Below are 14,898 nucleotides of genomic sequence, written 5' to 3'. Positions count from 1 at the left end.
CTAACCTGCTGTCAGTCCTCTGTTTGGAAATATAGACTCCTTGATCAATATCCTCCAAAATACATTTCACATAAACAGAATCTTATATATTCAGATCACTTGGAGATAAGAATCACTCAGACATACTCCACTGTGCCCAGACACTCTGCTGGAGCTGTCCTCCTGGACCGTCCATTAACCTTTATGTATCAAGCATCAGCTACAACTTGAGTAGTCCTGGTCCACACCCCACTCACTGCATTACCTCCTCTGAGCGCCCAGCATCATTCAGCCTCATCAAGAAGCTTCCTTCTGGCCAGATATTGTGTGTATCCGTGACCTCCACCCTCCCCTTCTTATTGCTTCTTGGTTCCTAATGGTGTCCTTACCAGTTCCGTGTGGTTCCCCATCTCCCTTCAGATGTCCAGGTTCTCACCAGCCTCAGCAATGCTAGGGATTTCATTCTCTCTGGATCTTCAGTCCTTGTCATCCAGGCAGACACACCAGGTTGTTTGCTGGCTGCTGGGTGACTGAGAGACCCAGCTCCTCAATATAAGTGAAGGGACCAACGCAGGGCATCCCTAACGCCAGGGACAGCACACCAGGAAGAGTGAGATGCAAATCCATGCCTCATCCAGAGCTACTACTAGAGAGAGACAGCCAGTTCCATTTCCACCATGTGCATTGAAATGTACAGATTTTAAACTCTTAGACCTTCATCTAAAACATTTAGACAACCTCTCCACAAAGCTCCATGTTAAACATTCCCTTTGAATGACCTCGCAGAAACAAGAGCCAAGGCATTAGAGATACTGACCTTGGTGTTTCTGTGTAACAAACAGAGATTACTTTGAGAGTGTTGCTCAAAGTTGGAGGAAAAATCATTCTCTTAAATATGTTGGGTTGTTTCTCCAGAGGGAAAAAGTCAGGGTCCACCTGGCAAACTAGAAGTCTATTTGGCTGCAAATATAAGGAGTTAAATATTCCCCAGAACAGGAAACTTCATATATGTAGCCAAAAAATAATATGTACTAGGTGACACACTAAATTTAACTATTACTTCTGCAACGCATGCTGACACAAAAATCAGTGCCTGGGAAAGGACTGGAAGTAATCAGACAGAAATTTCCCTCAGAATAGAAGAGCTAAAACCTGTGTTTATTTGGTTATCAAGATGATAACTTCTTTATGAAATCATAATAGACCTATTAATAAGCCTGCTAGCTAGGAAAATTTCCACAAGCAGCTTTTTGTCATTGGTAATTTAGAAAACATGAAATAAAAGGTGTTTGCTATCAGATTAGATGCCTTAAGAATTTCTTTATCACTTTTAGATCTGAATTTTAGGCAAATAATATGTATGGTAAGTCATACTGAAGTGTTGCATCCTTTTCTCCAAATCAGTTTCATTCATTTCCCCAACTAAGAAAACCACCCTTAGAAATGGGTGGATGCAGCTAATCCAGGTATTTAAAAGATTTTTAAGGTTTATATTTCAACTCATCTTCCTCCATCCTGGGCAATAGATGTTGGTTGCACCAGTGGCACCTCTCAGATGAATTATTATCAGTGATGCTGTTGATTTTCATTGTGCTGTTACGTTTCCGAAAGACATCTAGCCACTTATATTGGAGTCATACAGGAAGAGATGTATACACATAAAGCATTTTGGTTATGCCATTTTGAAAATGCCATTTGTCTTCAATAATAGTACCTATCTCTGTGGTTATTGGAAGGATTAAATGAGATAATGTATACAAAGTCTTTGAGCAGTGCCTTGTACCTAATGAATGGGAGAAAGCTGTGCCTTTGCTAATTCTGCCTCTGTAGATTGCTCCCTAATATTAGGTTACCTCTTCCAGTGACCACTAAATGGATTTGTTTTATTTGTTCATTCAACTTATTGAGCACCTGCCAAGTTCTAAGAATTCTGCAAAGTGTGGGAAGTATAAACCCATAGTGATAAACAAAGCTTCCGTAACCCCTGACCTCATGGAACTTACAGACCAACAGATTACTAAATCTCCATTTCCACCAACTTTCTTCCTCCCCTCCATATTAAGGGACAGCTTGTCTGAACTGTTTGTATATTGAAATGATGATCCTTCAGGGTCAAACTTGCTCTCAACTGATACTTGTTCATCTGATTAATAAGACAGCTATGTCTGTTTCTTCACCCTAATCAAACACATTACCACCCATGAACCCATATCCTCTAAATTCAGCTCACCTCCTAGAAAATAATATATTCTTGATCCCCCGTGCTGTTTTTCCCATCTCTGTCCATATCATCCCTCTAATCCAACTGCCCAAAGCAGAAAACCTGGAGGCCTTCCTGACCCTGCCCTCTCCCATCCACCCCACAGCAGATCCATCGGGGAACTGTCATTTGTAGTTCAAAAACTGTTTTAAATTCACCAGCTTCCTTCACCCCTCCACTTTGCACCCTCATCAATGCCACCATCACCTCTTGCTTGGATAACTGCGTAAGCTTCTTAACAAGTTTTCTTGTTTCCACTAATGCTGAATTTCTACCCGTTGTCTACTCAGTAGTGAAAATAGAATTTTGAAGCAAAAGTTAGACTGTGTCTTATGCTAACTTAAAACACCTCCGTGATTTTCCATCTTGTGGAGAATAAAATATATTATTATGACCTATTAGCTCGACATGGTCTGGCCCTCAGGAATGCCTCAGGGACTCCTCTTGCAGTCACTTCAGCCCCTTTCCTTCAGAGTACTCATGTCAGTTAGCAAATATGTATTTGTTTTTGTTGTCACTTGATTAATGCTGGTCTCCCTCACTGGTCTCTAAACTCTACAAGGGCAGGGATTATATCACGTTTATTTATCACTGTATTCCCAACACTTTGCATAATCCTGAAAACTTAGTAGGTGCTTCATAAATGTCTGCTGACTAAACAAATGAATGCACCTCAAACTCTAACTGTGCCTGTAATTTTAGTGGAAGTAACATTTTTAAATATTAAAATTAGTAACTAATAATAGGGATTATCTGTGTGTAAGTTGGTTTACAGGTTTATCTCCAACTTCCTGGAGATTCCTTATAAAAGTCTTCTAGAATTGTAGCCCAAAGTCTTCATAAACATCAAAACACTAAAGGTTGAAAGATGGATATTTTTGTTTTGATGTAGATATTTAAATTGGACTCCTTCCTTCCACACTGTATAGTCCTTCCAGAATGACTACTCAAAATCATAATACTCACAAAATTAGAGCTCAAAAGAAAAAAACCTTTCCATCTCCTAAAGTAAAAAGTTAGACCCAAATATATTAATATACATGTTTTATATTTCTCTAGCAGCTACTTTGGAACTTTTATAATAGTCTATATGGGTCACTTAGAGCTCGGGTGGTAATGGTGGTGCAATTTATATTAGGCTACATGTTTTACACGGTGCTATTTATCTATTAGACATGAAAGGACACTTTGGCCATTTAAGTTAACAAAAACACAAAGGTAGCAGGGGAAACTAGAAACACTGAATAGAAAGAAATGACACTTGAAATCTATTTTTGTTGCATTTTCACATTTTGCTGTTCATTCTTAAACTCATTTCCCTCTGAAATATAAGGACATTGTATTGGGAAATAATGTGTCTTGAAAACCGGAGCCAGCAAGCTTATGATCCAAGTGGTAATGACTTCTGTAATCGCTAATGAGGCAATGGACGTTGAATATCTCAGTGTACTCATTGGGGCCAGCCTCTTGCCTGTTCTACAAGAAGCTGTCATGTCACATTTTTGTCCTGACTCCGTGAGCACTTTGATTCCTAAACCTTTCTGAGAAACCTACTCTGAAATCAAAGTCAAGTTTCTTAGATGTGGTCAGACAAGGTCACATTAAAACAGTTCAGTGAACCTGCAGATCAAAGTTGAAAGGTAATGCCTCCCTCCCAAACTTGGCACAGACCCACCTGCTAACTTACCTTTCAGTTTCTAACATGCCTTTTTCACCTTCTTTCCAATGGGCTGGGAAAATGAGAGCTTATCCTCTGAAAAATGGTAGAAGAGTTTCCTTAAATCAATTCATTAGGAAATTGAACACAGCTGTATTTTGGAAATGCACCTTTATCCAAAAGAGTGGATCACGAGGCATTTTGCTGAAGAAATACCTTGATCAGAGACTGCATGAAGTGAGATGTCCAAAATAAATCCTTACTAATTCATAGTAGGACTTCTTTAAATCACAATTTTATGGTAATTTCAGGTTCATGGGCTTATTTTTGGCCTATATTACCAGGATTTACCCTCACTCTTGAGTGACCCAAAATACTAGACAGGATTCCCGCTGTCCACATTTGTGTCCTCCACTGCCACGTTCCTTCCATGTTGAGCCTTGAGATATTATCCAAAATGGCACTGCAAAGGGGGAGGGAATGGTGACTCTTGTTAGGCATGATCTTAACATCTCACGACCTAGGTTTTTTATCAAATTTCTTGTGATTAAAAAAAAAAAAAAAACAACCTTGCCATTGCTTTATATTTCAGTGTTCTGTCTCTTGTGGTCGAGGGCATAAACAACGAAATGTTTACTGCATGGCAAAAGATGGAAGCCATTTAGAAAGTGATTTCTGTAAACACCTTGCTAAGCCAAATGGGCACAGAAAGTGCCGAGGAGGAAGATGCCCCAAGTGGAAGGCTGGCGCCTGGAGTCAGGTGAGCAATGCTTCTCCTCTAACGACTTCTTCCTTACCTTTGGCCATGTGGCTGACCCCAGTGTGTTGGCTTGTTTCCCTGCTCAGTTTCAGTTTTTAGAGGGGAGTGTGGAAACAGGAAAGGAAACAGCCTTACGTCCGAATGCTCGCTAGCTGTGGGACCTTGGACAAGTGGCTTCATCCCTTGGTGCTTTGGATAATATATATACTAGGACAGTTGTGGGGATTAATTCTAAGTGGTGATAGATGTCAACTGTGTAGGACGGAGTCATCCCTCAATGCTTTGCTGATGGCGTTTTTATTGCTATTCACCATTTAGAAAACCACTAATTCAGATTCAGTAAGGTTGACTATGGTTACCTGGCAGGAATTGAGTTCAAATTTAGCTTTGAGGTTCTTAAAGAAAGAGCTGTCAATATGAAGTATTAAAGAATACTTCTCTGCCTGTTAGATTGTATACAGTAGAGGTGGGGGATAGATGGGGAAGTTTTCTGTCATTTCCTAGCTCTGCGACCTTGGGTGATTTGTGTGACCTTGCTGACCTGACTTCATATAACTCTTATGAGGATTTATTGCAGTGATAAATGCCACATACTTAGCTCAGTAGTTTTAACTCTAATAATCTCTCGAGTGTAATGTTTTGTTTGAATGAGTACAGTATGTGTATATACAGTGGGAAAGTAGGGGAAGTACCCAAGAAACTGATTACAGTTAGACTCCACTAATTCTACACATTTGCTAAATTCAGTAGGTTTCCCTATTGAATTCAAGATGGAACTTGAGAAGCTTCTATTTACAGGTTAACAATTGATGGGTGAACAGATCACTCATATCTGGCCCTTAAAGTATATCTTGTTACTCCTCACTTATACGTTTCCTCAGCTTAGTTGAAGGTGCTTACTTAAAAGTAGTAAGGGCCAATGTCTTTTCACATATTCTGTATGTAATATCCTCTTTCTCTCCATTAATTTGATGCAGTGAGGTTTTGCTGAGTTTGTGGTTCTGTGCAGTAGAGATGTATGCACATACTCTGGAGAATCAATAGGAAACCAGGTTCAAGGTTGGCAGCCTGTAGAATTGATTCTTTCAGAGCCTGGATCTTGATTCCTAACACCCCAAAGAAGCTTTGTACAGCTGTGTTAACATGAGAAGGAGTTGAGAATCCTCCATTTCAACAGGAATGATAGGAAATTCCTCTAGAAATACGAATTTTTCTTAAATGCTCTGGGCTGCTGTCATTGTCCCCCATACCTCACAGTCATATTCCCCTTCACACAGAAATAAAATGTGACGTGCATTGTACCCCAGCAGAATAGCTTCAGAGTGCTTTTATCATATCATGTTTTGTTTTTATTTTTATTTTAATAGTCAAAGCGTCTGTGCCCAGCCAAAGCTAGTTCCTCTTCTGGCTTCTTCAAGGGATCAGATTTTTAGGCAGTATTTCGTACTGGTCATCAGTAATGGTTTGTCTAACTGACTACTGTCATCTCTGACTTCCAGCCCTTGTATTTTCGAGCTGTTCAATTCATGTAAAAGCCTATAGCTAACATTATTTAAGATACCACACTAATTGGCTTGTCCTCTTGCACACTTTCATGCTATTATTTTTCTTTGTGTCCCTTGGCCTCTACTTATCTATTTGCATCTTGTCAAGATGCACTTAATTGATAGTTGTTATAAAAGTCAATTCATTTAAAAGAAGGATGATTAAAAGAAGCTTTCACTCTTTATTGGTAAGCACAGAGTGAGTTTTACTCTTGTATCCTGTGAACTTGATGGAAAGTCTAAAATTGCTCACAAAGCTGGGATGATTAGGTTTGAACCCTTGGGGTTTTTCCAAACATAAAGTAATAGGATTATCGGAATGCTTCCCCAAAAAAGACTGCACCTGTTCAAAATGATTGCTTAGGAAAGTCTAGTTACCTTTGTGGAAAATGCAAGTAAACACAGTCATGTAATGGTCTGTGGCCGACTTTCTAATGCTCTGATTTGATTTATAGACATGAATTATAAAAGCAGGCAAGATAAGGTGCTACACGGGTAAAATCCGATTTGTGCAATTTTGAAACATACCTGAAGATAATCAGACCCAGAGGTTGATGGAGAAAGATAGTCTGCATGATTAAAGATTATTGGTTTACTAATGATCCCATGGTAAACAGAAATATCCCTAAGGCAGTAATATAAAGCAAGAGTAATGATTATCCATTTGCAAAAATATTTAGAAGATTTTGTATCTGGTTCTTCTGTTTTCTGCTGGTGGCTGTATTTTAGTCATCTCATTTTCAAGGTAGGGGAAATAATTATTGTAATTTCTCATTATGTCAAAATGTCTGGCAATAATAAGGCATATAGAATATTGGGATAGGAAACTAGTACAGCCATGCTAATCTTTGTCTCTTCCTCAGAATTAGTTTTTTTGAGGTTTAAAGTGGAATGTTTCACTTTTATGTCTTTTGAACATCTTGAATGTGTCAAGGAAATTTTCCTAGTAAAAGAAGAACTTTAATTGAAAAACATACTCTAGGTTTTTTTGTTTTGTTGTTGTTTTTTTTCAAAAATTCATGTTCAGTTTGTTTAGATGATTTTGATCAAGAGCTGAGGGATGAAATTTTCAGACAAAATCAGCATCTGATTCTTGATTCAGCTTGATAAATGTGAAGGCTCTGCTAGTTCCATGATTCAGAAGCCTTCCAGAGTAAAAATCGTTAATGTATCCTATTCCTGTAGAAAAGCTTTCTAAACAAAAGAAGATCAAGAATCAACAATAAAAACAATCAAATTAGAATGGAAGTAACACTCTGCCATCATTCATCTATCATGAATCCATTCAGCCCTGAGATACCAGTTGTTTTTTGATACTTGAACATTTCTGTGGTCAGGATGGTCCTTACATTAATAGAAGGTCATGATTAATTGCTCCTTTTTCTTTCTCAGTGATACAAAATGTAGTACTGTGTCTTGAAGTCAAGGAAACACTTGATTTTTTTAAAGTTCTTCAGTGCTCATGCCAAAATGGAAACCGGCAAATTGCATTATGAACCTACCAGCCATTTTTGGTTGGGATTTTTTGTAATTACCGTGAGAGTGGCTTGGCCATGGTGACTATGAAGTGTTTAATGGAGAAACATGGCAGATGTACAATGTGTGTCCTTTGAGAAATCTTAGAAACCCCATGCACATGGTCAACGATGAGAACTCGACGCGCCTTAGTGATTTGTGCTCTCTGTGACTTGCATTTGAACTGCAAATGTTGATGTTGAATTGTTTGAAAACAGTCCTTTCACCCACACTCTTGCTGACGCAGTACAAGAGGCTGCATAATACTAGCACCATATTTTAAAACTGGAAGCCAAATCCTAGTCCACAGTAGCCTTGGTTTATTGCCTAGGATAGAACTTATGTGAATTACTTTTTGTTTTAGTTTTTGCTTGAGTTAGGGTGATGGTTCTTTGCCTTATTTATGTGTGGAGTATCTATGTAAAAGGTTTACTGGGAAGTAGGAAAGATGTTTTATGCAAGATGCTTAGCATAGAACTAAGGTCTCCACTAGCAGTGATTTTGTAACTCTTGGGATGTTTGGAGGTGTCTGGAGACAGGTTTAGTTGTCTCAGTTTGGCAGAGGAGAGGGAATGCAGCTGACATGTAGTAGGACAGAGCCCGGGGATGCCCCTGAACTTCTTCCAGTGCACAGGACAGCCCCCGACAAAAATGATCTCCTAGGTTGAGAAACCCTAGAATAGAGCCTGGCCTAGTAAGTGCTCACTGATTTGCTATTACTGTTACCAGTTGTTATTTATTAAAGTTAGTTCATACTTTAGTTAGTTATTAACGTCGTTATTTTCCAGGCTAATCCCTCCTTTGAATCCTGTCATGGCCATGTAGCAGTCACACTGATAGAAAGTATGTGAAATTCTTTCTAGGCTTTCAAGTGTGTATTACAGTTCCCTAAGCATCACAAGTTCCATAGAGGTTCTTTTTATCTATAGAAAGAAGCATTAACTTTCCCCTTTAAATCGATGAGTTCTGCATACTAACATTGCATAGCAGGGAGTCCAGAGAGATGAAACACAGCTCCTAGCTTAGTAGTTTAGAACTAAAAACATCTGCGTTCAAACCTGCACAAATAGACTGCCATGCAGGAATGATAGTTGCAGGGGGAGGGCACATGTTAATATGCTGCTCAACCTTTTTCTTCTGCAGAGTAACTAAAAATTGGACTACATAGAACAAGAATTAAGCACGCACACACCACCACCATCAGCACCTCCAGGGTCACACAGAGGTCTTTCTGATGCTGTTTTATTCATGGGGTTTCTGCACAAATCTCTCAGAATTTACCAAGCAAGTCTGGCTCGCTCTGTATGCTAAATGTTGCCTCCCCTGAGACAGCACAGGAAGAAAAGTTCAACACAGAGAACTGACTCTGATGCAGTACACTTCATTTTGAACCAAGATTACCATGGATGCAGGTTTCACAGAGGCAAGGCTTATTGTACCTTGCTGTGCATATAAGCCCTGTAAAAATCTTTGAATATGTCAAGTCAGGGCTAGCTTTGGCAATATGAAAATCAAAAGCCACAATGACATTATTGTATAATTGAAACTTCCTCTGTCTCTATTTACCCTTTGAAAAAAAATATTGAACATTGTAGAAATTATTTCTTAAATATCAGATGCTTATGGCTGATAATACCTTACCTTTGCTGAGCCGTAAGTAATAATTTAGTAACAAACAGTAGCATCAAAAAGAAATTCCATTTACTTAGAACCTGGATAGTATACACCCAGAAAGTCTTTCATGTTTTTTCCTTTTTCTTTACCTTATTAAAGCATGATGAGATTTTGAATGTATATCAGCTCTATGCAAACTCAGACTTGTTTACTTAATCTTATTTTTTTCCTTGTGTTTTTACTTGGATACATTGTTCTGGAATTGTTCTGTTTTATGCTTAAGGCCCCAAATTCAAATACTCAAAGAGTGTTTTGGTTGTTGTTTGCTGTCCATGGTTGACAATTTCTGTCATTCCTGTGCTAATTCTCCCATGCCATAGTTCATTCATTTAATGTGGAATCAATGGGAAACATACACATAGCTCCCCAGAGTATTAAATGGCCATCTTCTGTAGACAAGGCAGTCACTTGTGCTCAGGCACCCTCTCATTCCACCCAGAGCACAATGACTTTAAATGTCTGATTTCTTGTGGGTCACAAACCCATTCAATCCAATTAATACAATTAAACCCAAACAATAGTAGCAATGTTGCTCTAAAATATTTCCTTCTCTTCAGCTAGCTTTGATGTGAACATTTAAGCTCCTTGCTTGGCAGACTTATCTGAAATGATATGATTTCCCAAGCTGCCTTCTAAATATTATCACCTGTTTTTTTAAAATCTGAAATGGAAATAATACTAATATGCACCAGAATTCATTAGGGGTGCTTCTTGATAGTAAATTCCCATTAGCCTCAGAGTAAGATGAATCCTGCTACAGGGTAGTTGGACAGGAATTTTTGTTTAATTTAAAAGCTTGATTCTATTCTGTATGAAGACTTCCTCTTAGGAATATGACTTTAATGTATGTTAAGTTTATTTTCTCAATCAGACAAATGAATGGAGGCTCAGCTATCACACAAACTTGGAAACAATTTTTAATAGCTAAGTGAAATAACAGGCATTTCTTTCCAGTTAAATGTTGCCTTTAGTTTCTCACTGTCAAAAGCTTAATAAAGATAATAATTCTTGGCCTGCCCACGAGTGAGATTATAAAACCCAGTAACGAGGAAACCACTAAAAAATTAATTTAGAGAAAAGTTAATTGCAGATTAACAGGGTGTTTTGCAGCTTGGTCAACAAAATGTTTCAGCCTGATTAACAGTACTTTTCACGGGCTGAAAACACAACGCCCAAGGAAATAGTTTTTTTCTGTCAGCTTTTATTTTTCATACATTCATCCAAATTCCCCTATCTCCAGTAATAGGAGCAAGAAGAAGAGGAGGCTGGAGAAAATAATTCTACTTATAAGGCCATAAAATCTTCAGTGATTTTCTCTCCTTGAGTTATAATTTTCATCTGCCAAGAAATTCTCTTGTGTGCAACTGTGTCTCCAATTTTCAAGGCCCTCCAACCTTCCGGGATAGAAATCACTTGGGATTTTCATTTCCCATGGCAGCAGTACTCTAGGATGGTACTGAATGTCTCTGAGTGATGTCTCCCGGCCTCTTCCATTGTCCAGGAGTTTTGTTACCTTGAGAAATTACCCCCAAACTTGAGTCTCTTCCTCACTCAACTGGCTTTGATAGGCAATGAGGCTGCAGATTGTAGACATTTCCTGGGTCCCTTTCACTGGAAATTAGAAAACCCCGTGATGGCTGTGAAGATCATTGGATTAGGAATGCCATCCCCAGGTCCTTGACCCTCTCCACCCTGATGACCGCCCCCTCCCACCAGCAACCCAGAGCTCCCACTTACATCCTCTTGTCCTTGTAGTGCTCCGTGTCCTGCGGCCAAGGCGTGCGGCGGAGAAATGTGGGCTGTCAGATGGGAACGCACAAAACAGCCAGAGAGACCGAGTGCAACCCCTACACCCGACCGGAGTCGGAACGCGCCTGCCAAGCCCCGCCGTGTCCGCTCTACGCGTGGAGGGCAGAGGAATGGCAAGAAGTAAGTAGAGCCAGGAAGCGGGCACCTGCCAGCCTCTCGCTCAGCCCCCTTGCTATCATCACATCCGTTCCCCTGTGAAGCCCTCCAGTGCGGTGAGCAGGCTGGCCTTTTCCCACCAGGTCACTGTCAGAGGGCAGGAGTTCGTTCCAGGCAGGGTGGGAGAACTCCTCCTTTTCTGCCGTTCCAACGCTTGTGTTCTTGATGTTGCAAATCTGGCTGCCTCCAGAAAAAGTTGAACAGGCCGTGGGCCAAATGCCTGAAGATAACTTTCCCAGAAGGAGGGGGAGATGGAAGAAATATTTTTGAATGTGTGTATTCAGACGTGCTCATTTGCGTGAGTTCAGACAGCCACTGGGCAGACCCTAGGTAGGATCTCCTCTGGAATTTTTTTTTTTCTTCCACAGCTTCAGCCATCAGCTGGAAGGCAGGCATTTCATTTGAAACCCGGATTAATTAGTGAAGGATTTTCAACATTTAAAAAACTGAGTGCCTCTGAAGAACTGCTCCATTGATGCAGAAATAGACCAATTTGTTTTTCTCCAAGTTAATGTCTAGTTAAAGAAAACACTAAGTGTCCCTGAGGAATGGCCTGGCTCTGGCAAGGACAGGACTTTCGTAGGGAGGATCCTCTGTTTCCAGTGGAGAAGATTCAGTTGTAGAAAAGGAAGGAAAAGATATTTTAAAAAGCAATACTTTATCTACTGACATTGGAATGAAACAGAAAGTACAAGGCGTAAAATGTTCAGAGATAGGAAAATTGAGACAGGAATTTCCCACCAGGAATAGTTTTTCAGGACAGGAGAGACAGTGCCTGGCACTCTGGTGAGTGCTTTATATTCATTTCAGTTCAGTTCAGTTCAGTCGCTCAGTCGTGTCCGACTCTTTGCGACCCACATGTTTATTTTTGTTATGGTGTAAGATTGAGGTCCAGTTTTATTCTTTTGCATGTGGTGCTTTGGATATTATGAACCTTTTAACCATATTAATTCCTCCAGCCTATGAGCACAGAATCTTTCCATGTATTTCTGCCTTCTTCAGTGTCTTTTATCAATGTCTTGTAGTTTTCAATGTACAGATCTTTCACCTCCTTGGTTAAATTTATTCCTAGGTGTTTTATTCTGTATTATTCCATTTTAAATGGGATTTGTTTTCCTATAACTGCATTCTTAATCCTTGTGGGGATTCAGCCTTCCAGCTCTGTTCTTCCCTCTCTCTCACCTTCCTGATTGATTATTCCATTGTTTTCAGTCATCTCTTTTCTTTAGGAGTCTCACCTTCTCTGTCTACTCAAAAAAAAAAAAAAATTCTTTTTTCTCATTTTCCTGTTCAAAGGAAACTCTAGGGTTTATTTTTATTTTATTTTTCTTTTCTTTCTTTTTTACTTCTGCCAGACAGTGGTAGAGAGGAATGGCTAGAGCAGTTATATTTCAAATTAATTGTACTTGAGCCACACAAGTTGCTGGGAACCCCAGAGGCTGTAGAATTCTTCAGACTTGGTTATATCCTGGCCCTGCCACACTTCAGACGCTTGACTTAGAACAAGGATGTCTAATTTTCTGAGCTGTGAGTTTGCCATCTGTAAAATGGTAAAATGGTAACTATGCAAAGTCTCTCTGGGAAAACTATAAATAATCGAGTGGCTTGGGGATTGACAGGGTGCGATATGGAAGGGAGAGAATACTTCTCTGTCTCTGCCTGTGTCACCACTCGACACTCTCTGATTCTTGCTTTAGACCTACCGCCGCCTGCTCTGTCCCTCTCTGTCTTCATGTCCTGCCAAACTCAACCCTGTGCGACTGCTCCAAGGAGCACAGAGTAAAGTGTTCAGAAATGAATCTAAGCTGACAGCTGACGCTTTAGCCAACTTTTGAAAACTCTGGCGTCAGTTGGGAAAATGCATGCTCTATTGACACTTCTTTCTGACTCCCGCAGACTAGAAATCTTGCCAGATATGCACTGAGGAGATCCTCTTCTCTGATCATCCAAAATGTGCCTAGAAATTTACATCTTTGCATGTGCCATGCAGATCGATCTTTCTAAATCCTTCCTCAAATATTGCTTTCAAGTGCCATGTAAGAACAGAAGACCTACGAAGAAAGCCTGGCCTGTGGCTAAATTTAGAAGTTGGTCAGACAGAAGCAATGAGAAAAGCAGACTCTGATAGTTACCCTCCTGCCAACATGCTTTCCCATCAGACTGAACCCAAAGTAAAGAGTTGGAGACTAGTGGACCTGGTTGGTCAGGGGGGTTGGAGGCCCTCACATGACACTAAGTTGGCCAAAGTGAGACTCAGGGCTGCTAGATGGTGGAGGGAGAAGCTCCATCAAAATAGTTTCTCATTAGCAGGGCATGCTGGTGGTCCTTTCCAAACATCCCCTTGGCCACAAGGCTTCAAGGGAATGCTGTGAGCAACCGGGCAACCACCTTCATAAGCCATGTCAGGAAAAGAGTGGCCTCTCATCCTATTTACCTGGGGCAGGCCTGGTATAATTGTTAATTGCCCCTCCTTCCATGGTCTAAAGTGTCCTTGTTAAACAGTCAACTGGGTGGTCACTTGATAGTCCACCCCCTTCATGCCCTCAGTCAACCTGCACCTTCATTCTGGTTCTCTCCTCCTCTGCACCCACTAACTCTGCTTCCATTTTACCTGATATGTGCAGATACATGTCTTAACTTCCCTCCCCTCATCAAGTGACACCTTGACCTAATGTCAGTGAGATGTCAGGGCACAGCCTTAGAGCCCAGTGAATCAGATGCTGGACACTTGCTACCCCATCCCATCCCATTACAGGAAGTTCTCTTCTTCTTAGCTGTTCTTGACAGCTAACTCAGAGCTGTTGTTGGCTTTCTACATGTGCATTTTTTTCATTTTGCTTCCCCCTTGGACACTATTAAAAACCCACCTGTTTGTGGGCAAGATGTACTTCATGCCAGGAATATAGCAAATGGCACCCTCCTCTTCATGAGAAATAATCCAAGCGTCCACCTGGAGAAGCATGAGTTCCACCTGCACACAATAGCATGATCATCAGGAAGGCTGTATACAGTCACACAGGTTGTACTCTGTACAAACCCAAGGGTGCCATTCCCATAGGCTACAATGTGAGGGGCATCCTCGATGATTATCTGGCACAGTGGCCCTAATACAAATGATAATAAAAGTAATGCATCTCATTGTTCGTTAAGCTATGGACCAAGCACTCTATTGAGTATTTTTATATGGAGGACCTCACTTAACCTTTTCCATAACTTTCTGGTGTTGTAATTAAATTTTTATCCTCACTTAAAGATGAGGAAGCTGGAGGCTTAGCTAAGTTAATTCATCCAAGTTCATGTAGTTACTAAGTAATAGGGCTGGGATTTGAAGCCCAGAAGCCTGACCTCAGGAATACATGCTCTGAATCGTTATATTCTACCTCCTCCCATGTTGACATGCACCCAAGGTGAATTCTTTTATTTTATTTTTGGCTTGGCCAGCCTTTTTCTGCATAGTTGGCATCAAAGTATTAGTAGAATTCTCTAGAGGGTGACTACCCCACCCTCTTCTTAAAATGAAATTCTTGGTCCAGTTGGTTGATAA

At 40.3% G+C, this 14,898-nt stretch overlaps 1 protein-coding gene across 1 annotated transcript in view; it reads left to right on the top strand.

Moving 5' to 3' along the window:
* Window positions 1-14,898, top strand: part of ADAMTS9 (ADAM metallopeptidase with thrombospondin type 1 motif 9) — a 162,659-nt gene that overhangs the window by 116,153 nt on the left and 31,608 nt on the right. Inside the window, exons 29-30 of the mRNA XM_052658936.1 lie at window positions 4,489-4,656; window positions 11,145-11,318. Coding sequence (XP_052514896.1) covers window positions 4,489-4,656; window positions 11,145-11,318 — 342 coding nt within the window. The remainder of the gene's footprint in view (window positions 1-4,488; window positions 4,657-11,144; window positions 11,319-14,898) is intronic.

Source organism: Budorcas taxicolor, chromosome 1, assembly GCF_023091745.1.
Source record: "Budorcas taxicolor isolate Tak-1 chromosome 1, Takin1.1, whole genome shotgun sequence".
NCBI lineage: Eukaryota > Metazoa > Chordata > Mammalia > Artiodactyla > Bovidae > Budorcas > Budorcas taxicolor.
Note: the sequence above shows the minus strand (reverse complement) of the source record. Positions and strands in the feature narration are given on the sequence as shown.